The sequence below is a fragment of the Triticum dicoccoides genome, chromosome 2A, assembly GCF_002162155.2.
Source record: "Triticum dicoccoides isolate Atlit2015 ecotype Zavitan chromosome 2A, WEW_v2.0, whole genome shotgun sequence".
In the NCBI taxonomy this organism is placed as follows: Eukaryota; Viridiplantae; Streptophyta; class Magnoliopsida; order Poales; family Poaceae; genus Triticum; species Triticum dicoccoides.
Genome location: NC_041382.1, coordinates 111,486,946 through 111,511,573, shown reverse-complemented (window position 1 = coordinate 111,511,573; position 24,628 = coordinate 111,486,946). Strand labels below are relative to the sequence as shown.

Below are 24,628 nucleotides of genomic sequence, written 5' to 3'. Positions count from 1 at the left end.
GCGAGATTTTGCATAAGTTTCATTAGAAACTACTCTCCCATTTCATGATACATAGCATGTTAAAAAAAGTGATGCCTAACTTCTCAATCGGTATATAGAAAAGATTAATGAGATTCATCAGATACAACAGTACGACCACATTTGTCATATAAATCATGATTTCTGTTTTCAGCTACCATATATTTATATGAAATAAAACCTTTAAAATTGCATCTCAAGGCTGTTTAATGTATGAAATGTTATATTTGGCTATGGAACAACTACCAAAGCTACATCCCAGATTCCTATAGAGTTGAGAGTCCTCTCAGACCTTGGATAATGCTGAGGGAAAGGGAGCTTTGAGGCGGCCTTGTCTTCTATCCGAGCCATTGTTTGAGCAGCTATGTCAATGAAGTCTTGATGTGATCTTATCTTTGATGGCTTTGAGGTGGCCTTGTCTTCTATCCGAGCCACTGTTTGAGCAACTATGTCAATGAAGTCTTGATGTGATCTAATCTTTGATGGCTTTAAGCCGCTAGTTGAGACACTCGCTTCATAGCCATTCATGACATAAGTGCTCAAACTAATTAAAAAATGTCGATGTGTCAATTTATCGGTGTACACAGACTTCAGCATAAGTTCTCATATACACATCTTTAACTTTTCTAGTGAAATAATTCTTATACTACTCAAGGTTTATGCATTACAATCTCGTCTTACAATGTTCAAGACTTCCTCTGGCCCGGAGCCAAGCCAAACAGCCGTCCGTCCTTGCAACCTACCGAAGGTAACCATGAAATGATTAGCACAATTACCCCTATGGTGAATTTGATTAATATAAGAATTATGTTCTCCCACACTATCGTTGATCTCACAAACCAAAAAAAGGAATATTCTAATTCTAATTTGTTGCTCTCCATGCTCTTGATCATTGACATCCCTTCCAAATAGTCGGATTTAACTTCAACAGGAAGGTTGCCCCATTGTAGTGCGAGAGAGTCCTTAAATGATTGCCAAAATTTCAGCCTCAAGAACGTCATTGCATGTGTGTAGTTGTCGACATGAACTGAATATGATGGAGCCCTCATGGTCCCGGGGTATCATCCCTGCGCTGGCTCTCCCGTCAAGAACGGAACCATCGGTATCCAGTTTCACGTGACTAGGAAAGCTAAGAAATCCATGGCGAGAAAACATCGACAATAGTGTTATTGCATGTGGGTCTCGTGAGCGGGAAGCAATTGTGTGCTACCGTTTTACCTCAACATGATGAACATGCCTCCAAGGATTGCAAAGATGCAAGATAACTAGAAAGGAATCTGGTAGATACAGTCACTAGAGGGACAGTCTTCTCATGTACCAATTAGTCTATCACATGCCAAATCCTTCATAGAAGCAGCAACGAATTTGCATAGATTCGTCAAGCTCGCACACCAGCTAGATGAACCACTCATCCCCTACAAGTTGTATCTTTATAACATCCAACAATTCCCGTTCAGAGGCCATGGCTCACCACAAACGCTTAGTACAAAAAACATGAACTCCTCATGTTCAACTCCACAAACTAGGCAAGTAGGCGTTGCCTCCAAATTTCTCTTATCTTTATTGCATCATGTTGCAAGGGAACCTATCGCTAATTGCCGAACGAAGGTAAGAACCTTAGGGGGTGCAGGACTTGACCAGATGGCCTTCCATCCGTGATGACTCACATCTCTCATATGGCCGAGAGCTAAACGACTGAGCCACTCAGGAGCTCATTAAAACAAAGTGATAGACACTCTTAACATAAAATTATCTTTCTTTTTTTCTAGCGGACATGCAATGAAATCATCACCTGCCCATGGCGAGACAATCCTTCGAATTTCGCACACATCTGCCAATAGAAAAATTTGTTCAAGTTTTGCAGAATCCCAAGATTGTGGTTTAAAAGTTCAGATACCAACTTAAAAACCTGCACCTTCCCTTGAGAAGATCAAATTGGCAATCAATCAACTAACTTATACTCTTATAATCTCCTGCTGTCTCAACGTTCAACAATGTTAATGCACGAAGCGATCTCATAGTTCGAGTACTATGAAAATTATTCTCAGTTTTTTTAGGGAAATTGATCACTAAATATCAGCTAATAAAAGATTGATAGGGCTAGTACAACTTTTAGTCACTTGGACGTCACAAACCTCAACAAGCCTCTCCCCTCCTCCCCCATCCCCATCCCAGTCAGCCAAACGCCCAACACCACCTCGTGACTTCGTCCGCGGACCTTGCCTCGCGCTTCGACTCCCGCTCCGATCTCCGGCCATGGCCGCGCGGCGCCCCGGATCCCCCGCCTCCAGATGGCTGCCCCCCTCCACGCTCCTCCTCCTGGCCGCCGTCCTCTTCGCGGCCTCCCCGTCGGCGCGCGCCCTCCGGTTCGACCTCGAGTCCGGCCACACCAAGTGCATCTCCGACGAGATCAAGGTCGACTCCATGGCCGTCGGCAAGTACAGCGTCGTCGCCCCCGACTCCAGCTACCCCGACGCCCAGCTCCCCGAGTCGCACCGCGTCTCCCTCAGGGTAAGTACTTAATCGATCGTCGTCGTGCGGCCCGCGATTGGGTTTGGGGCAAACCGCGGCGATCTGTTGATTTCGCTGATTTGTGCGATTGGGTCGACGCAGGTGACGTCGCCGTACGGGAACAGCATGCACTACTCCGAGAACGTGCAGTCGGGGCACTTCGCCTTCACGGCGGTGGAGGCCGGGGACTACCTGGCCTGCTTCTGGGCGCCTGACCACAAGCCGCCCGTCACCGTCACCTTCGAGTTCGACTGGAAGAGCGGCGTCATGGCCAAGGACTGGTCCAACGTCGCCAAGAAAGGCAAGGTCGATGTGAGTGTTTCGATTCGCCCTTGGGCTGCTTACTTCAGTTTGTGCTCAAATTTCAACTAATGTGTTGTTTCATATGGCTGAATTGCCCTGTAGATAATATAGTTTTGGCTAGTGATTCATTCTATTGAATTTGCAACTTGCGCCTAGCAGCAGGGAATTATAGACTCTGCCTGTCACCCACGTGGGTGCTTGGATGTGAAATAAATTGTGAGTTTGCGCGCGTTGTTGGGTTATTATGATGGGTTGTTCGGGGGTCATGTCATTGACAGAGTTGTTTGCAAGTTTGTCTGTTCGAGAGCAATTTACGTGTGTATGTCTCTAGGACTGGTAGATTTTGTAACTTTGATTGAGTTATTCAGTTCTAGGGTATGCTGAAATTTAAAGAGAACAGGGTAGGCTTGCAGCGTCTGTTATTATCTCGGTGTGGAAACCGTTATCTCTTGTAATTTTTGTCATTTATATACTTTTAGGTTGAGTTTCTTAGTTTGCTTGTTTGCTTGAGTGGGTTGCGATGCAATTTTCTGTGGTATGTGTAGACACTAGTCATTTTGAGCACACCTGCAATCAATTCACTTCTGGCTTTTCTACTTTATGTTGAGCGATCCGCCTGTGAGGTGGTATGTTGGTCCCTTCTAGGCCTGAGTTGATTCGAGTATGCATCTGTGTTGTTTCAATTTTTGATTCAAGGAGTTTAAGCATATGAGACAGTTCTTGCAAGCCAATCCTTTATTGCATATTAGTGTGTCTGGAGAAGATGCTGAATAGTGCTGTGGTTAGTTAAATTAAGCTAACTATTGTGTTCTGATTTGCTCACTTTGATACTTGTACAAGAGTATGTATATGAATTAGGTTACAACATTGACTTTTTAATGTTCTGTTAGGCTTTTTTTTACTTGGTTTTGTATGTTATTGTACTTGGATTGTGAACATCATTTGCGCACAATGTAAGGTATGATTTAGAGTCAGATTCTCACTGAACAAAGGCTTTATGTTTTGGACAATCTTTAATTTTGACATGCAGCCATTTTTCATCGACTCTTCATCATAAGCACATATTTTCACATAAAAAGGAAAAGGAATGCAGAAAAGAGACTCAGTGCCCGCTGATTCTTTTATCTCTCAGAAATTGGGTGTTTGGTAGCTTATCTGCAACATTGTCCATATAATAATTGCACATCGACATATCATTGCTGGTAACGTGTATCATTGTGTCAGCTAGTGTTGGTTCTTAAACAGTAGGCACAATAGGGGTTCGTAGTAGCTTTTGAACACTGCTCATAAAGTCATAAAATAAGCCCCAAAAATATATCTGGTTCTGTGAGTATGGTCTTAATATGAACAAAACACATTAACATTGTTAAGTCACCATTTTGTTTGTCATGCCTATACATCTTGAGAGAACAGCCAGTAACATGTTGTACATCACCAATTATTACTATTAAAAATACATAGATCTTCCAAGACATGTTATAGATTATTAAATTAGTATTTGGCTGTAATATACAGTGATTTACTGCAGTATATGGCTGCAGTAGTACTATCCTATATTGTTTCGTCGTAGGATCAGCCTGTTCATGCATTTCTATTCTTGTTGCAGATGATGGAACTAGAGCTGAAGAAGCTAGAGGATACCATCAAATCTATCCATGAAGAAATGTTTTATCTACGTGAAAGGTACAATACTGCCTATTGTTTCTAGCACTGGTAAAACTTTATTTGATGATATACTTACCGCAGCTAACTCTCAGATCAAGTTTTTGGCCTGTCATTCATCCGCGTAGTTTTTTTTCTTTGGCGCTGGCAAAATTTTATTCCGTGGTAACTAGTGACGTCATTCTGAAACCAAGTTTAAGTTTTTTTGACCTGTCATTCGTGCAGGGAGGAGGAAATGCAGAACATCAACAGGCAGACAAGCTCGAGGATGGGGTGGCTGAGTTTCCTCTCGCTCGGCATCTGCTTATCCGTGGCAGGGCTGCAGCTGTGGCATCTGAAGACCTTTTTCGAGAGAAAGAAGCTGCTGTAGTTCCCCCATGATCACAAACAAATCGTTGCGAATTAGGGTATATTGTTTCTGCCAGCTGTTAACCTATGTTTCCAAGCGAATACTCGAACCATCAGTAAGAAAGAAACCGTCGATCATCATACTTGTGAAATGCCTTTCTGTGCCCTATCTTCTGCCCGATCAAATACAGTTGTAAAATGTTTCCCCTTTTTTCTTGAACAGGGCTGAAATGTTTCTGTTGATGGTTTCATATGATGTAACGTAGAGTGACATTGTTTTCTTTTTCTAGAGCTGAGTAGAGCCACATCGTCGCTACTGTTATGACTCGTGAGTAATGTTGTAGTGACCAAATAATACAAATTGTTTCCCGGGTTCACAATAGCAGAATAAAGAATCACCCGATTTTACATGGTGCTCACACGACCTAGGAAGGAATGTGTCGCAATTTTTTTTTTTTGAGGAACGGATCAAATTCTGATGGGTTGATAGTGGGGTTATGGAGTTTGGTTCTTAGCGAGTAGTCCGCATGTGGTCTATATGTATCGGTTTTCGCCCGGTTTTCCGTTAATTAACTGGGCAATTCTCTTCTTCTTAATTAATTGATGAGGCAAATCTTTTGCCTCCGTTTCGAAAAAAAATAAAAATTCTGATGGGTGTGCCGCACTCTTTTTTGTGTGTGTCTGTTCCGCACTCAAAAGGAGTTGCAGAAGTGTGAGGCGACGGGCCTGTTGGGCTGGGCTATTGTTGCCTCTGGGGTGGGCTGATCACCTGGTTGGCCCATATTGTCTTCTGTTGTTCTGTGGGCTTTGCTGGTGAAGCATGTGCGACGGGAGTGGAGGAGGCGGAGCCAGCCGCGTTTCGTTTAGTCCCACCTCGCCTGGCTGAGGAAGAGAGGGGAGGGAGCTCGGCTATATAAGAGGGCGTAGTGGGAGCAGTGAAAGGCACGCAGCTGCGTGGTGAGCACAAAGCGAACTATTCTTTCGCCTTTTACTAAAGAATACCGTGTGCACGCCACACTAAGCAGCATACGCTAATTTTTGAAGGGTGTCTTCTACTTGTGAGAAGGCCCCACAAGTCCTTAATTTAAAGTTTATGCTGCTAATTTCTGAAGGATGTCTTCTCCCTGAGAGTAGACCCCACCAATCCTTGATTTAAATTTTGTGCTGCTAATTATTGAAGGGTGTCTTCTTCCTGTGAGTAGACCCCACCAATACTGAATTTAAATTTGAATTCAGCTTGTGCTTCCTCGTTTTGACATGATAAACATTTCAGAGTTACTTTTTTGATGAATTTCTTCATCTCAAACATGTGAAATGAAATATTAACTGTGGTGAGCAACTCTAGGATCGTGTTTCTCTGTGAGAAAGCCACAACTAATCTGAATTTTGATTTGATAAATCAGTTGGTTTAAAATTTTCAAAGCTTGTGCGCCTCCTCTTTTTGAGATTTGAGATGATAAACACTCTGCATTTCGGAGTTACATTTTTAGTGAAATTCTCCCAGCTAAAACAATTCAAATGAAATATTTACAGTGGTGAGCCAACTCTGAGCCTGTTTCTCCGTGAAAAGCCCCAACTATTCTGATTTGATAAATTCATTGGTTTTAAATTTTCAAGCCTGGTCGTGTTGCTTCTATGTTGCAACTTTGCAGGTTCTGTCACTCTTCTCAAAATATATGTTTGAGTTTTGGTTTTGTTATAAATGTTGCATTTTGTACACCGTCATGGTTGGCCACTCCTGTGAGAATTGTGTGCTATTTCAGGAATTTGAATGTGTTCTTGTTGGTGCTGCACTGCTTAATCCTAATTCGTCAAAGATTACTATTTCTTCTTTATTCGGGTCTGTCTCTTGGACCTCTTTTTCTTTTGCTTAGGTTTAGCATAAGAAAAGACATGATCGATTCATACATGCTTTATTTACAAGATCACCAGCTCAATTTTTGCGTTGAATACTGATTCAATGTCACAACAATCTTGTCATGGTACTTCATGTAGACCTTGAGCCATATCTTTACAAAGTAATGTTTTCTTTTGTGATGATAGAAAAGTTATGCATAGAAATTTATTACTCCCTCTGTCCCATAACTAGTGTAAAAAACGCTCTTATATTATGGGACGGAGGGAGTATTTCAGTTTTTTTTTCTGTTGAAGACTAGGGTGCCGGGTGAGGCCTAAAAGAACAGGTATTTTAAAATGACTGACGCTCAGGAACAACTTTTTGAGGTAAAATCCAGAAAACAACGTAATGTTTTTCTTTTCTATTGAAAATCACACAAAAAGAACGTTGCAGAGGAAACTACTCAAATAAAACTGTGCCCCCCTCAGAAAAAAAAAACTGTGTTATTTTCATGATGGTGCCAATCTTGCCCGTGCATGTGTTGAAGCAAAAAAAAATTGGCTACTTTGGCAGTGACGATGAGAACGCAATTGGTTTATGCAAAATCTCAAAATCATCTTTCAGTTATCCAGATTAAAAAAAGTTGAAAGTTGGTATTTCTCTACAGAGTGTACATTTACAAATAAGAGCTCTACGGTCTTCTGAAGCAATTTCAAGGAATGTAAACCTCTGATAAATGGTAAAGGGTGGGTTATCTATTTTGATATATGCTGTAGAACTATGGGCTCAATAACTCTCCAAGCTTTCAGAATTAGCTAAAAGCAATAATGATATGGGGAAAACAAGAATATATCAGCTTTAGCAGAAAGAAAAGCAGCAGAGTTTTTGTCGTTTCAGTGGACATTTTTTGACCCATCTAATCTGTACACAATCGGCACCAATTTCCCAAGTAAATCAATTCAGATTCACAACAACACCTGTAGTTTAAATTGCTCGTAACGAATATATGCATTGCTATTGTGAGAATAAATGCCAGTGGTGATCGTGGGATGCCAAGCTTTCCTTGATCTTCTCCAGCCTCTTGAGTATCTCTAGGAAAGATGGTCTCAAATTGACATCCGCAGCCCAACATACCTCAGTCAATCTACAATTAGGAAAACCATGTTACAACACTGGAGACTTACATGAACATGGCAACAGCAGAATATTAAGAGGGTACTGTTTAGCTTGCACTTACTCTTTCAGCTCAGCGGTATGTCCTTTTGAACGGAAAGTTGGGCGATGCCCGTCTGATACATACTTAGCAGCCTCATAAGGTTCATAACTGGAAAAAGGTGAATCCCCTTCCAGCATCTACAATCGAAAGTAACATTTACTGTCATTTTGAACAGGCATGATCATACAATATGACACGTTGCTGGATTCTAAGTTTAGATGGAAAATTACCTCATAAAGTATCATGGCAAAGGAGAAAATATCAACTTTCTTGTCATATTTCCGGTGCTTGAAAACTTCAGGAGCCATGTACCGATCTATATTTTTGAACAATTATCAAGCCAACTAGTGAGGATAAGTATAAGAGAGGAAAGAAAAATCAAATAACTTATGGGGACTTACAGCTTCCGGTCTCTCCGGTCATCTTGTATACATCATTGGCATGCTGAGATTTGATAATCTTGCTAAGACCGAAATCTCCAACTTTCAAGTGGTTGGCAGCAGTATTAACTAAAAGAATATTTCTGGGGATTGACATAATAGGTTAGACCAGATATGAAGTTGCTCGCATTAGCAAAAACAGGTAAAGGCATCATACCTTGGCTTTAAGTCCCGATGAATGATAACATTAGGCTCGTTATGAAGATAGGCCATGCCCCTGCAGAAGATAATCAAGAGAAACACATGAATCATTTTATTTCTATGATTAAAAACAGATCACCAGATCAAGTGATTATTCATATGGAGAGCTAGAACCTATCATGCAAAGTACTTATTTCCAAAGAATAACCCAAAGAATAAGAAAGGATACTGTGTGTGATAATTCAAGGAGGTGGTGTTAGTATAAACCCACATTGCAGTTCAAATAGATATAAAGAGACCATGCCACTATAACTAGTACCAACAGTTTACTATTACTGATCACTTGGATGAATTTGTTGACAGCAAAATTAAGAGTCAATTCTGATTAGCGAGTATCTTACAGATGAACGAGAGGCGCATAAGAGAATCAGTGTTCACTATAAATGCATTATATAGATTAAAATGATCTAACATATGAACCATAATAAGATTGTCGAAAACTATATATTCAAGGGCATAGGTAGTTAATTTTCCAAGAGAAGGATACAGTTAATCTTGCAGAAGTGTCAATCATATTTATCCAGATTATGTAGTATACACTTCCTCCATTCCTAAATACAAGTCTTTTTAGAGATTCTAATGCGGACTACATACGGAGCAAAATGAGTGAATCTACACTCTAAAATATGTCTATACACATCCGTATGTAGTCCTTATTGAAATTTCTAAAAAGACTTATATTTAGGAACGGAGGGAGTAGTAAGAGCTAAGCACATAAAGATGAGAATACCTTGCGATGTCCAATGCGAAGTTAACGGCAGTAAGTGGGGAGAGGGAGCCTTTCTCCTTGAGATATTGATGAAGATCACCCTGGAAATGCATTTAGTACAACATTAGTGAGTGCCATAGAGTCCACATCACAGGGTAGTTGACTTCCAAAACAGATTGCGTACTCCTCGGAGGAACTCAGTAACTAGCATCAAAGGCTTGGTTTCTGTGACTGCTCCAAGGAACTGTACAATATTTGGATGCCTCAGCTTAATTAGCAAGTTGACTTCATGCTTAAAATCTTGGCTGCAAACCGGAAAGTAGCTGGTAAGGAAATATTCCATGAGATAAAACATGCGGCAAAAGGTTATAAGGTGTCCAGTCACACCTTGAACAGAACATTAGTTAACCATATAGAAATGCAAGAGGCTAGTCCTAGCCAATCAGCTGGAGTACTAGAAAGCTGGCAACTGGGTCCAAAATGTGGGAGTCTTGGTGATTATGTGAATAAACTTTACTTACATAACCAGTCTATCGTTGGATAATGATGGAAGAATGCGTTTGACAGCAATTGGTGTTCCTCGCCAATTTGCTTTCAGGATTTCACCAAAAGAACCCTGCAGTGGTTAGCAGGTTTAATGAACTAAATGAGGAGCAAAGCACACGTTTATTATGGAAATGTAGACAATATATGCCCATTATCTTCCTAGTATTACACCGAGCTTACTTTCAATCAAATATCTAAAATGATTTTTTTACCGCCGAAATATGTTTAACATCCATTATTCTGTCAGCATGTAAAACGACCGGAACTAAACAGTAAGTTTATTGCCTCTATCTAATTTGACATACCAAATATACAACTAATGAGTTAACCGATGGAAAAATTATGGGTCATAGTTCCACCTTGCTCACTACGGTAATAACAAGCCAAATGCTACCCAACTGGATAAACTTCAAAATGCGAGCCATGGACATTTTGTAATCATGAGAAATGCGAGGTCCATTAGTTAACTAACAACTAGCATTAAATCGAGCTTGAAATCACAACAGTCTCAGTTTGCCTTGATAACAATTGCAATGCTTAACTAAGACTGCTTTGCATCACATAAACATTGGAGATATAACAGATTAATAGTTGCACATAACCAAGAGATAATTCGAGAATACTGACCTTTCCGATCATTACTGCTTTTGTGAAATCTAATTCAAGTGGGTTAATCTCCCAGTCAGCCTTTTTTGTTAGGGGAGGTGGAATTGACTTTGCTTCAAAGTGGCTTCCAGTTTTCCCCTGCAGCAAAAATGAATCAGAGGAATCCAGCGTATCAGATTTCAGAGCATGATTAAAGGCTGGTGACAACTATAAGCATCAAATGATGTCTCGATGATTATTAAACAGCTCTTACCCAAACATAACATTTATTCCAACTATGTAGAGCATAATTGATTTGGTCACGCTTGAAAGGTGCACCAGAACTACCCATTAAACGAAAATAGACAAGTAAACCTCTGAAACACATCCTTAGTATTATCCACTATGATCTCCTAATCAACAATGACACGTCTGTTCTACAAACATCAATTTCTGACTGATGCGCATGTGTAAAGCAGCAAGATACCGGAATCATCCATTGTACCTCATCTAACATTTTCCACAAACAACACTGACACATCCAAAGACTCCACTTCTACTTCTGGTAACAATATTTGGGACCAGGTGCCCTGGATACAAATTCAGAAACATGACAAAGACAGCTGCAGAGCAATATATGGGGAACGCACCCACTAATTACATACCATACAGTTGCTGGTGAAATTACCTGGTGCCATGTTACAAATTTAGAAATGTTGAGCTAATGTTTGAAACTAAGCATCGCTACAGCTTTGCAATGAATAAGCAAGACAATCTATTGAAACGAACCCGAGTGAATGGCTACTTACGAATGTCAACCCGCCATGCTTCTTGAGCAGTTCGGTCATAGCATGCCTCTTTGCACCCTCTGCATCAGCAAGTGGCTGTAAATCAACCAAAGGTTAGCATCGTGAGCAATTATGACAAATATCACAATACTAGAAATTGGAATGAAAAGCAGCATACAGTCACGACCATGCAGCATAAACATAACCAAGCAGGAACTAGAACCTCCGAAGCAAATATGCATTCAACAGCGAACTCGTTGCAGATGCATTTGAACAACTAATCATATAGGACAAGCCCCGCCAATTCGCAGTGGTAATCCTAATTTCGTGGAGCACAGCCGGAGCTCCCAACCAAGTACCCAAAGGCAGATGGTGGCACGAGCGACATCAGACGAATGAAAAGCTCAAGTGCAAACAAGACGCTCACGCTCATCGTTTTTCCCTCGAGAATAATCATCAGGACGAATTCAATTCATGACGGAAGAAACCAAATCCAATCGGAATACGGGCCAATATGAGCTCAACACAAATGCCAAACCCGAACGATTTCAGCACGCGAAGAAGCCCGGACCGCATCATGACCCGAATCCAACCAACAAGCGGAGCGACCAGACGAGGCGGAAGGGGGGAGGAGGAAGGATCGCCTCACCGTGTTCTGCCAGCGGTCGAGCGCGTTGACGTCGGCGCCCTTGGCGAGGAGGCACTCGGCGACGTCCTGCCAGCCGTGGAGCGCGGCGACGTGGAGCGGCGTGCGGCTGTCGTAGTCGCGGGCGCTGACGAGCGTGCCGTCCTCGTCGAGCAGCTTGCGCACGGCGGCCGCGTCGTTCTGGTGCGTGTGCCAGAGGATGAGCGACGTGCGCGCCACCAGGCTCTTGTCGTCGAACCGCCGGCGCGGGTGGCCCTCGCCGCCGCCGCTCCCCGACGACCCGCCCCCGCCCCCGCCCCCGCTGCCCCCGCCCCGGCCGGCCGCATGCGCCGCCTCCTCCTCCGCCCCGCTCATCTCCCGCCCGCCGAATCTGGCCTCCCTCCCCCGCCCTCCCTGTCTCTCTCTCTCTCCCTGCGACGGACGGACGGACGCTGGCCGTGGAGTCCGAGTATTGAGGAGCGGGGCGGATTCTGTGTCCCTCGGCGCGCGTGATCGCGTCCAGCGATGGAGTGGGATCCGATCTGATATGGAAATGGCGCCCGCGTTAACCAGTAATTCTTTCCGCAATCGCTTGACCGACGCGGCGCGGCCCACTTGTGCGCCAGCCTGGAGCGGCCGCCCACCGGGCGGGGGAACGTTCCGTGTCAGCGATGTCCCCGCCTCGCCCTCGCGTGGAAAACGAAAACAGCTGCCACAAATTGACCGATTTGGCCATAACTAGTAAGCGTATCATCATGTGAAAACAATCCGCAATCATCCTAGGAAGAAAATAGATCAATAAAATAAACAAACTATAATTGTGTACCAACAAAATATAATGATGATCAGAATACTGATAATAAAGCTAGGGATATTGAGAAATGTAAGACAATAACACTCTATATCTCGAGTACTGTTCCATCCATGGACAGGGATGCTCCCATGTTTTATTGTTATCTTGAAAAAAAATCTGGCTTGAAAGACTTCTTTGGTCGGAGAAAGTGCCAGGAGCTCTCTGAACCTGCACATTGCACCCTTTGACCTTTCTGTTAGTCAAGATCAAAACATAGCTAGGCATTGGTAATCATGAATTTACCTTATAATCAAGTTATTTGCTTTGTTAATGTCTGGGTTGAAGTATAGCCGAGATTACTCAGTCGTACCCAAGATAGCATCTGACATTGTGTGTAAGAGAGCCTTAAAAGTATTAGCAGACAACTTAAAACGCAATAGCAGGAAGCCAAAAGAAAATTGCGAAGTGCATACAATCAGGTTACCATCCCTATCAAAAGACACTGATTTTCTTCCCCACGTTACATATGCCAAAAGACACTAGGCATGCCATTAATCCATTCAGTTGTCTATATTTAGTAAAAAGGCATTCTGTTGAATAATGATTGCCAATGCATGTCAGGATGTATGATTCAGGAACCACACGGAGATTTTTTTTAAATGGTTACCGGGAGGAAAGGCTCCCCACCTGAATATATTTCAATAAGGGTAGAGTTCACAGGGTCACAAAATTCGTGAGGAGAGGAAGTCACGCCACAACCCGCGTGTTCCTTTAGGACTTCCGTCTTTAGGCGGTGAGCCCACAGAATCAGGTCCTCAAGAATAGCTTGTACAGTTGTTTTGACATCAATTTCCAAACTTTGGAAAATCTTTTTGTTCCAAGCCGAGAATAATTTAGGGAGTGGATACATCTATTCCGAGAGCCTACAATTCATAATTCATAACGAAATGCTAGACAAGTTTATTGTCCTACTAAAAACATGATCAATTTATCAATGTCAATGTTGTTGCATCTAATATCAGAACTTACTACTATATCAGGTCTAGTTGCTGAGATGGTGTTCTGTATGAACATTAGTTAATGAAATATATATAATATGAGAGAATACTTGTGTAATTATAACAACAAGAATTATAAATGGATTTCCAACTTAACGCAAATTAACACTGCATTGAAAGAAGAAAAGCCCTGTCCAGTATGCTTTGCAATGAAATTTGGTTGAATCATTAAATTATCAAGAGCAATTGGATAACAACAAGGGAAGAACATGAAGGAGAGAGTTGCAGGGTTCACCTATCCAACGGTAGTAGTAGTAGTTGCCTAGCAGCAGGTCGGATAGGCCGGTAATATGCAGAAATGGGTCAGGCTGCCGCAGCTTCCTCAAGCTGAAGAAAACGGTAGTTGGGGCAGCATCACTGACTTGGCTGGGACCTTGGTGTGTCCATGATGCAACGCCGACATCTCATGGTCCTGCAACTGCATTTAGCAAAGTTCCTTTCACTATACCCAAACAAGCTGATATTAGTTTGTAGTCCATGCTAGAACATCTCAGTTCACTGTTAAATGTCAGGAATTGAAGAATACAATTTCTCATCTTAGTATATGATACAAAATTTCTCTAGATGCGTAAAAGTTCAGCAGACCAAGGTATCAACTTTTAATTTTACCCCACACGTCTTACGATAGATATGGCCACTTCACCATCATCCCTCGGTTGAAATCAACCTGTTGAAACCTCAACCCCAGAAGAAGCTATTCTCCTGACTTCATTCCTAAAAACTGCACGTGCCTGAACGACTATTAAGCCATGAGACACTCATGCAATCATAAAGTTCAACAATCCAAGGATACATTTTAAGGGCCATGAATGAGAAGTATAAATGATAAACCTGACATGGTGTTAATTGTCATGGTGAAGTATAAAGTCCAAAACACATGCTCTTTCAAATAAATATTGAAACATAACAGCTTGCTACTTTAAGGCTACTCATGACTTGGTTGTGTAGTTTTAGAACGTCGTACCTCATGTGGAGCACATGCGCTCAGTGTTCCGGCAAAGTTGGTAGATCGTTGTTCCGGCGAAATTTGTGGAACGGCGAGACTGGATGCTTCCGTAGAGGGGCTTTAGGTCGTCTTTTGTATCAGACCATCTCGCAATAGTATCCTGGACAGAGAGGAATACGCATTTACTTTTTAGTTTGTGGGCTACAATCTTGGTGGTAAATAAGAATATTTAGAGTTCAAAAAGTATCATTCAGTATAAATTCTCTGAGAGACTACATAGCTACTCATTGAATCACTTATCTGAACAAAAAAGACCATAAATATGTGGTGTGAAAACATTTACTTTTTGGAAGAAGATGTTTCCAATACAACCACCGTTGCATAGAAATTTGTGGCAGGAAGGTAAATTGACTGTTTGAGGCAAGTTCACACTCCAGATGATAATGAAAATTAAACATAAATGAATGCCCACGAAATAATTATCAATCCTCTTCTAACCCATCCAGACAAGTTGTAATAAATCATATTATAGCAACAACTGCAATGGAGGGCATGAAATTGTCCATATGACCATATCCAGGGGCTACTCTAGATGGCAGAGAGAAGCAAGAGATGTGGGAGGATATGAAGAGATGGGGAATAGGGCGAGGTACCTAGGCCGTCGGTTGCATGCAAGGAGTCAGCAGGGTGACACAGAGGGGTTGGTTCGTAGTGGGCGGCGGCACTACCTCGCCTACATCCCCTGCAATTAAAGAGTTGATGTTCTTCTCATAGGCCCCACAATATCTTCTCAATCAAAATACAAACAGAAAATGAGAGAAATAAGTAACCAATTAAGCATCAGCGAGAATTTCTACATAGTTCTTTCATTTTATAAAACATCAACACTGGGACTCTATTTAAAAAACGGTATACTGCAAAGATCAAAAGGTTAATCTCATACTTCCTTCTCTGAAAACATTGCATATGAAAGAAATGACTTGACAAATAGTGATGCCAACTCTGAATTGGATGATCTTTTCGTGCACGCACGAGACACCCAAGAAGGGAACTGAAATAGCTGAAGGAATCAGGAATTGGACACATATGTCGTCGTGCCCCGCCACGCATGTCGTCGAGGGCATCGTCGAATACTCCCGAGACAACATCATGGCTGGAGAGCACTGAGGCGCACGGAGACCAGCAAGTCATAGCGAAACAGCGTTGATGGTGCCGTTGACGTGCCATTGGCAACAAAAATCAGAAAAATTAGGAACGACGAACCATTTTTTGCACGAACGACAAAACAATTTCTTGCCCTGTAATCGACACAATAAAAGGTTTCTGACAGTAAAAGAAGAAATACTACCGCTGAAAGCGCAATCATGCCCTTACATCATGTTTTGATGTTGATGACAATATACATGTAGGGGACTAACAATGGTTGTCAAGTAAATTTCAGGTGTTAGTCCCCGCTTCATCGAAGTGTGTGGATCAAGAGCATACAAAGTGATTTTACTCAAGGATGAAGCATAAAAATTGATTTCATATTTATTTTCTTGAGTATAGGATCCCGCACTATTAAGAGGGGGTCGATAGGGTTAGTTAAAGGCTTGATCTTGCCACAAACCTCCTTGCCATACATGCACATGATAAAACCTTCATGTTTCTGCCTCTTGGCTGCCGGATGTCCGGGCCTCACGCCGGATATCCGGCCTACCTACCGGATATCCGGGCCTAGCCATCCAGAGAGCACTTTTGTGCTGTGCTGCACGCCAGATGTTCGGGTTATACCCCGGATGTCCGGGCCTTCCTGATACGACGGATGTCCGGGCCCCACCTCGGATGTCCGACCTCTACTACCCGTGGAACAGTTGAGGTTCTATAACCTTTTAGTGATTGCGCTGGATGTCCGTGATGGGTTTCGTAATAATTTCAAAAATTTTCCTACGCTCACACAAGATCATAGTGATGCATAGCAACGAGAGGGGGAGAGTGTGATCTACGTACCCTGGTAGATCGACAACGGAAGTGTTTGGTTGATGTAGTCGTACGTCTCCACGGCCCGACCGATCAAGCACCGAAACTACGGCACCTCCGAGTTCTAGCACACGTTCAGCTCGATGACGATCCCCGGACTTCGATCCAGCAAAGTGTCGGGGAAGAGTTCCGTCAGCACGACGGCGTGGTGACGATCTTGATGTACTACTGCAGTAGGGCTTCGCCTAAGCACCGCTACAATATTATCGAGGACTATGGTGGAAGGGGGCACCGCACATGGCTAAGAATATGATCACGTGGATCAACTTGTGTTTCTCTGGGGTGCCCCTGCCTCCGTATATAAAGGCTCAAGGGGGGGGGTGCGGCCGGCCTAGGAGAGGCGCGCCAGGAGGAGTCCTACTCCCTCTGGGAGTAGGATTCCCCCCCCCCCCAATCCTAGTTGGAATAGGATTCGCGGAGGGGGGAAAAGAGAGAGGGGGGCCGGCCCCCTCTCCTTGTCCTATTCGGACCAAGGGAGGGGAGGGGCGCGCGGCCCATCTTGGGCTGCGCCTTCTCTTTTCCACTAAGGCCCACTTAGGCCCATATAGCTCCCGGGGGGTTCCGGTAACCTCCCGGTACTTCGGTAAAATCCCGATTTCACCCGGAACACTTCTGATATCCAAACATAGGCTTCCAATATATCAATCTTTATGTCTCGACCATTTCGAGACTCCTCGTCATGTCCGTGGTCACATCCGGGACTCCGAACAACCTTCGGTACATCAAAATGCATAAACTCATAATATAACTGTCATCGTAACCTTAAGCGTGCGGACCCTACGGGTTCGAGAACAATGTAGACATGACCGAGACACGTCTCCGGTCAATAACCAATAGCGGAACCTGGATGCTCATATTGGCTCCTACATATTCTACGAAGATCTTTTATCGGTCAGACCGCATAACAACATATGTTGTTCCCTTTGTCATCGGTATGTTACTTGCCCGAGATTCGATCGTCGGTATCCCATACCTAGTTCAATCTCGTTATCGGCAAGTCTCTTTACTCGTTCTGTAATACATCATCCCGCAACTAACTCATTAGTTGCAATGCTTGCAAGGCTTAAGTGATGTGCATTACCGAGAGGGCCCAGAGATACCTCTCCGACAATCGGAGTGACAAATCCTAATCTCGAAATATGCCAACCCAACATGTACCTTTGGAAACACCTGTAGAGCTCCTTTATAATCACCCAGTTATGTTGTGACGTTTGGTAGCACACAAAGTGTTCCTCTGGAAACGGGAGTTGCATAATCTCATAGTCATAGGAACATGTATAAGTCATGAAGAAAGCAATAGCAACATACTAAACGATCGGGTGCTAAGCTAATGGAATGGGTCATGTCAATCAGATCATTCAACTAATGATGTGATCCTGTTAATTAAATGACAACTCTTTGTCCATGGTTAGGAAACATAACCATCTTTGATTAACAAGCTAGTCTAGTAGAGGCATACTAGTGACACTCTGTTTGTCTATGTATTCACACATGTATTATGTTTCCGGTTAATACAATTCTAGCATGAATAATAAACTTTTATCATGATATAAGGAAATAAATAATAACTTTATTATTGCCTCTAGGGAATATTTCCTTCAGTCCGGCCATCTGCCAGATATCCGGGCCCTCCTGATATGCCGGATGTCCGGGCTTGGCCCCCGGATGTCCGACCCCTCTGTTTTCTGCTCTGTTCTGTTTCTGTTCCTCGTACATTGCCAGGCCAGATGTCCGGCCCCTTGCCCGGATGTCCGGCCTGCTCATTCACTTACACTACAACGGCCATATTTGTGCTCACACTATATATAACCCCCCACGCGATAAGGTTGACCATTCACTTTGAACAAACCCTAGAACACATTTCACTCTCTCTCTCACTTCTCCACACCAAATCTTAGATCCCCAAGGGATTTGAGAGCATTTGAGAGGAGTTATCTGATCAAGTGTTAGATCCACTCCTTCCCCTTCTTTGCACCAAAGGAATTCGTGATTTGAGCAAGTCTTGAGCTTTTCCCCATCGTTCTTGTTACTCTTGGAGGTTGGAGACTCCTAGGTGGTAGGAGTCTTTCGGAGAGGAATCGACCCTTGTGATTACCCTCGAAAAAGTTTGTGAGGGTTTGGAGACCACCCCAAGGTCTACCAATAGTGGTTGATAAACACCTCCGTGGTGTTGTCTCAAAGGGAGAATAGGGTGAGCCTTCGTGGCGTTGGTGTGCCTTCATGGTAATATCCACCTCTCTAACGGTGACGTAGCTTCCCTCCAAGGAAGTGAACATCGGCATACATCCTCGTCTCCCGGAGTTGCGGTTACCCCTAACCCTAAATCTCTACTTGTGGTTACTTGTGTCTTAGCTCTTACTCATTTCATATTGTGCTTGCTTACTTACATACTTGTGATACTTGTTTATCCTGCTTATCCCTTAGCATCACACTTGCAATTGTTAGGCTCACCTTCATATTCTGCATTATTGCCTAAAATTGCTAAGTAATAATTAAATTTGTTATTGTACCTATTCACCCCCCTCTAGGTCCATCTCGATCCTTTCAATTGGTATCAGAGCCTCGTGCTCTATTATTGTGGCTTAACTGCCCTAGAGCGAGATGAACCCTGATGGGACTCCCCTCGTTGCAGATCTGAAGAATACGGGCGCGACTTCCATGAAAGCCAAGTCCTTCACTTCAGAGGATCTGGAATGAGCTCTTGCTAAGCAAAAGGAGGAGAATGATGCCTCTCTTGAGGCGTTGGTCCAAATGAGGCTAGCCACAGTAACCACGATGCTTGCACCACTTTCTGGTGGTGCGGCCTCGAGGCCAACTGTGCCTACTCCTTCAATTGGCCAACAACCTCCTAGCAATGAACACTCCAGTGTTCCTTGGATTTATGCAAGACCTCAAATATAGAAACCTAAGTATAACCCTCAAGGCAAACCTCCTTTACTTGATGAATCTACCGAGTTTGCTTTATGGAGAGTTGCTATGTAGGATCATCTTCGATATGGAAATGATGAAATGTTGGAGATCTTGGAGTATGGCTACCAAGCTGTTGACCCAAAGAATCTTACACCAAGAGAGATATATGACAAGAATCTCAACAACATAGCAACCATGTGCATAAGAAGAGGTATGACCGACAAGCAAAGGAGACCATACATACATATCACAAGTGCCAAGGAATTATGGGATACCATTGTGAGAACCAAGACCTGTACCTCCACTCTCCGGCTTGCTCAATATGAAATTGCCAAGGGGCAATTGCAAAACTTTTGTATGGAGAAAGGTGAAACTCCCAAGCAACTTCTTGAGCGTCTCATGACTCTCACCGCCGACATCGAGTCATGTGAATGTGGCAAGACACAAGATGGATTCAACTTGACTAAGAGATTTCTCATGGATAAGTTGCTTCACGCTCTTGCTCTGTATCATCATCAAATGGTGTGGGACATAAGACAACACCATGGATTCAAGGAAATGACTTCGGATGACATCATATCCACCTTCCAACTATTTGAAGAGTCAAAGGCAAATGCTACAAAACATCTTGCCATGCATGGTACCTCAACATCAAAAATCAACCTTGCATTGAAGGCCAAGCATGTATGTGAAGAAGAGCAAAGTGAAGAAGAAGAAGAAGAAGAAGATGATGATGATGATGATGATGAAGATGGTGATGAGATTGAATCTGATGAGGGCCCTTCATATGAAGACATGGCTCTCTTTGTCAAGAAGTTTAGCGCAGGAAAATTCAAAGGAAGATTCCAGAAGAAGAAAGTGAGAAAATGCTATAACTGTGAAGAAACCAATCACTTCTCCAACGAGTGTCCTTATGAGAAGAGAGAAGATAAACCAAGGTTTCCCAAGACCTTTCCCAAGAAGAAGTTGCCAAATCCTTTGAACTCCAAGCTCAAGAAGAGAGATGGGAAAGCAATGGTTGCTCAAGAAGAATCCAATCCGGATGATGTTAGTGGTGTTGCCGGAGTTGCTCAAGATTCTCAAAACACGTTGAGGCTAGTCAACAAGAGTGGTGATGTTGTCACCTAAAACTATATGAAGGACTACAAGGACAACACTCACAAGTTCCTAATGGAGAAGGCCGTGGTAGAAGATAGAGAGGACCAAAGCTCTCTCGACAAGGTCAAGGTAACTCCACGATCAAATCCTCCTCTTTTTACTCCTCCTACTCCTAGTGATGAGTATCTTGATGCGGAGGATAGTCATGAGGATGATGATATAGATGATCCCATGCTTGCTAAACTAAATAAGTTCATGTGCTCCCTCAAAGGAAAGAAGCTCACTATGTTTCGTATGCTTATGGAGATGGTGAGTAAGCACACCATCACCATTAAAGAACTCGAAACCCTCGTCACCGAGGAAAAGGAAAAAATATGAAATCCTTGAGCGGAAAGTCCAATAGGAGGAAGCACGAAATGATGAACTATGCTTGAAAATTGGTACACACATTGATGATCATACTAAAGATCTTGCCTCCTTGAAAAAGGCTATTGACTCTTGCGAAGAGTTGATAAATGATAAAAGTAAGCTTGTGAAGTCTAATGCTTCTCTCTCTATATGGATTGTGAGCTCCTATCCATGTCCCCCAAGACTAAGGAAGAAGAGCTCACCCTTATTACAAGCTTACTTATCTTGAAACTCTAGCCAAGGCTTACTCTTCTCCTATTTATCAATGTTGATGCTTGTACTACTAACTCTAGTAGTGATTTAGCATCTATTCTTGAGGAGAATCGCTTTCTTAAGGCTCAAATCGAGAAAGATCTCATGAAATGTGCTCAAGGGCAAAAGAACCTTAATGAGGTATTGAGCCAACACAATGAGGTGTTTGCCAAAGAGGGACTCGGGTTTGACCCAAGCACAAGCAAGAAGAAGGTGTCCTCTCAAAAGTGCACCACTCCTCTAAAAGAAACATTTGTTCGAGAAGGGCACAAGGAGAAAGGTAAGGTTGTTAGTGGGAAGGCCACAAGGGGCATGCCCACTCTCAACAAGCCAAAAGAATTCATGCCTCCATCCTATATACTTCGTAAGACTAAGGATGGAGAAGTTTATGCTAAGTTTGTTGGTCCTTGAAATGCATTTCGGTTTTATGCTATTTGGGTCCCTAAGACCCTTGTGACTAACTTGAGAGGTCCCGTTGCAAAATGGGTGCCTCTAGCCAAGTCATAATTACTCGGGTTGGGCAAGGTGGCTATCACAAATGACATGTCTCTTACAAATGTCATGCTTGTCCAATCCCTTAAATACCATTTGCTTTCTGTTTGTCAATTGGCTTCTGTTGGTTATGATACACTCTTTGGGCTAACGGATGTGAAAGTCTTTAAGAGAGATACTCTCGAGGTGGCCTTTGTTGGAGAGTTGGATGGCAACCTTTACACGGTTGATTTCTTGAAAGAGAGCACATTCCACGCAACTTGTCTAATGGCCAAGGCCGACAAGGGGTGGCTATGGCATCGCCCGCTAGCCCATGTCGGCATGAGAAATCTTCAAGATCTCTTAAAGGGTAATCGCATCCTTGGACTAATCAATGTCTCTTTTGAGAAAGATCGTGTGTGTAGTGCATGCATAGCCGGGAAGCAACATCAATCAAAGCACCCACCCAAGAATATTGTGTCTACTTCAAGGCCTTTGGAGCTCCTTCATGTGGATCTTTTTGGGCCTCCTTCATGGGATAGTCTTGGTGGGAAAAAGTATGGGCTTGTCATTGTTGATGATTACTCAAGATATACATGGGTCTTTGCTACCTCTTGAGCACTTGCGTTGGTTTTCCCTTGAAGAGGAAAGGGTGATGCAACAAAGTAGCGTAAGTATTTCCCTCAATTTTTGAGAACCAAGGTATCAATCCAGTAGGAGGCCATGCACGAGTCCCTCGCACCTACACAAACAAATAAATCCTCGCAACCAACGCGATAAGGGGTTGTCAATCCCTACACGGTCACTTATGAGAGTGAGATCTGATAGATATGATAAGATAGTATTTTTGGTATTTTTATGATAAAGATGCAAGGTAAAATAAAAGGCAAAGGAAATAACTAAGTATTGGAAGATTAATATGATGGAAGATAGACCCGGGGGCCATAGGTTTCACTAGTGGCTTCTCTCAAGAGCATAAGTATTCACGGTGAGTAAACAAATTATTGTTGAGCAATTGACAGAATTGAGCATAGTTATGAGAATATCTAGGTATGATCATGTATATAGTCATCACGTCCGAGACAAATAGACCGACTCCTGCCTGCATCTACTACTATTACTCCACACATCGACCGCTATCCAGCATGCATCTAGAGTATTAAGTTCATAAGAACAGAGTAACACTTTAAGCAAGATGACATGATGTAGAGGGATAAACTCATGCAATATGAAATAAACCCCATCTTGTTATCCTCGATGGCAACAATACAATACGTGCCTTGCTGCCCCTACTGTAATTGGGAAAGGACACCGCAAGATTGAACCCAAAGCTAAGCACTTCTCCCATCGCAAGAAAGATCAATCTAGTAGGCCAAACCAAACTGATAATTCGAAGAGACTTTCAAAGATAACCAATCATACATAAAAGAATTCAAAAAAGATTCAAATATTGTTCATAGATAAACTTGATCATAAACCCACAATTCATCGGTCTCAACAAACACACCACAAAAGAAGATTACATCGAATAGATCTCCACAAGAGAGGGGGAGAACTTTGTATTGAGATACAAAAAGAGAGAAGAAGCCATCTAGCTAATAAGTATGGACCCGTAGGTCTGAGGTAAACTACTCACACTTCATCGGAGAGGCTATGGTGTTGATGTAGAAGCCCTCCGTGATTGATGCCCCCTCCGGCGGAGCTCCGGAAAAGGCCTCAAGATGGGATCTCATGGATACAGAAAGTTACGGCGGTGGAATTAGGGTTTTGGCTCTGTATCTGGTAGTTTGGGGGTACATAGGTATATATAGGAGGAAGGAGTACGTCAGTGGAGCAACAGGGGGCCCACGAGGGTGGAGGGCGCGCCCAGGGGGGTAGGCGTGCCCCGTACCTCGTGCCTTCCTCGTTGATTGCTTGAAATAGGGTCCAAGTCCTCTGGATCATGTTTGTTCCGAAAATCATGTTCCCGAAGGTTTCATTCCGTTTGGACTCCGTTTGATATTCTTTTTCTGCGAAACCCTAAAATAGGCAAAAAACAACAATTCTGGGCCGGGCCTCCGGTTAATAGGTTAGTCCCAAAAAAAAATATAAAGTGTATAATAAAGCCCAATAATGTCCAAAATAGAATATAATATAGCATGGAATAATCAAAAATTATAGATACGTTGGGGACATATCAAGCATCCCCAAGCTTAATTCCTGCTCATCCTCGAGTAGGTAAATGATAAAAACAGAATTTTTGATGTGGAATGCTACTTGGCATAATTTCAATGTGATTCTTCTTAATTGTGGTATGAATATTCAGATCCGAAAGATTCAAGACAAAATTTCAATATTGACATAGAAAAAATAATACTTCAAGCATACTAACTAAGCAATTATGTCTCTTCAAAATAACATGGCCAAAGAAAGTTATCCCTACAAAATCGTATAGTCTGGCTATGCTGTATCTTCACCACACAAAGTATTTAAATCATGCACAACCCCGATGACAAGCCAAGCAATTGTTTCATACTTTTGGTGTTCTCAAACTTTTTCAATCTTCACGCAATACATGAGCGTGAGCCATGGACATAACACTTTAGGTGGAATAGTATGGTGGTTTTGGAGGAGACAAAAAGGGGGAAGATAGTCTCACATCAACTAGGCGTATCAACGGGCTATGGAGATGCCCATCAATAGATATCAATGTGAGTGAGTAGGGATTGCCATGCAACGGATGCACTAGAGCTATAAGTATATGAAAGCTCAACAAAAGGAACTAAGTGGGTGTGCATCCAACTCGCTTGCTCATGAAGACCTAGGGCATTTTGAGGAAGCCCATCATTGGAATATACAAGCCAAGTTCTATAATGAAAAATTCCCACTAGTATATGAAAGTGAT

General features: G+C 42.8%; 2 protein-coding genes and 1 non-coding gene across 3 annotated transcripts; 2 read left to right on the top strand and 1 right to left on the bottom strand.

Moving 5' to 3' along the window:
• The first annotated feature begins 2,167 nt into the window (after positions 1 to 2,167).
• On the top strand, positions 2,168 to 5,131 carry LOC119353693 (transmembrane emp24 domain-containing protein p24delta9-like). Its single transcript, XM_037620345.1, has 4 exons — positions 2,168 to 2,529; positions 2,632 to 2,841; positions 4,439 to 4,515; positions 4,720 to 5,131. The coding sequence occupies exons 1-4, from the start codon at positions 2,275 to 2,277 to the stop codon at positions 4,862 to 4,864; spliced, it is 687 nt and encodes a 228-aa protein (XP_037476242.1). The 5' UTR covers positions 2,168 to 2,274; the 3' UTR covers positions 4,865 to 5,131.
• A 659-nt stretch (positions 5,132 to 5,790) lies between these two features.
• LOC119359830 lies at positions 5,791 to 5,910 on the top strand. The gene has a single exon (XR_005172680.1). It is a non-coding gene; the product is annotated as a U5 spliceosomal RNA (small nuclear RNA).
• A 1,600-nt stretch (positions 5,911 to 7,510) lies between these two features.
• LOC119353692 (integrin-linked protein kinase 1-like) lies at positions 7,511 to 12,179 on the bottom strand. The gene is made up of 11 exons (XM_037620344.1): positions 11,814 to 12,179; positions 11,186 to 11,260; positions 10,419 to 10,535; positions 9,767 to 9,861; positions 9,430 to 9,550; positions 9,267 to 9,346; positions 8,493 to 8,552; positions 8,297 to 8,418; positions 8,126 to 8,211; positions 7,917 to 8,032; positions 7,511 to 7,823 (listed from the first exon to the last, which is right to left on the bottom strand). The coding sequence occupies exons 1-11, from the start codon at positions 12,162 to 12,164 to the stop codon at positions 7,694 to 7,696; spliced, it is 1,353 nt and encodes a 450-aa protein (XP_037476241.1). The 5' UTR covers positions 12,165 to 12,179; the 3' UTR covers positions 7,511 to 7,693.
• Positions 12,180 to 24,628: the final 12,449 nt, after the last annotated feature.

Coding starts and splice junctions, on each gene's coding strand:
- LOC119353693 (XM_037620345.1), top strand. CDS start 2,275: ATGGCCGCGCGGCGCCCCGGATCCCCCGCCTCCAGATGGCTGCCCCCC. Junction 2,530..2,631: donor CGCACCGCGTCTCCCTCAGG/GTAAGTACTTAA, acceptor GGGTCGACGCAG/GTGACGTCGCCGTACGGGAA. Junction 2,842..4,438: donor CCAAGAAAGGCAAGGTCGAT/GTGAGTGTTTCG, acceptor TTCTTGTTGCAG/ATGATGGAACTAGAGCTGAA.
- LOC119353692 (XM_037620344.1), bottom strand. CDS start 12,164: ATGAGCGGGGCGGAGGAGGAGGCGGCGCATGCGGCCGGCCGGGGCGGG. Junction 9,347..9,429: donor TTACTGAGTTCCTCCGAGGA/GTACGCAATCTG, acceptor ATGCATTTCCAG/GGTGATCTTCATCAATATCT. Junction 8,419..8,492: donor CATCGGGACTTAAAGCCAAG/GTATGATGCCTT, acceptor GTCAATCCCCAG/AAATATTCTTTTAGTTAATA.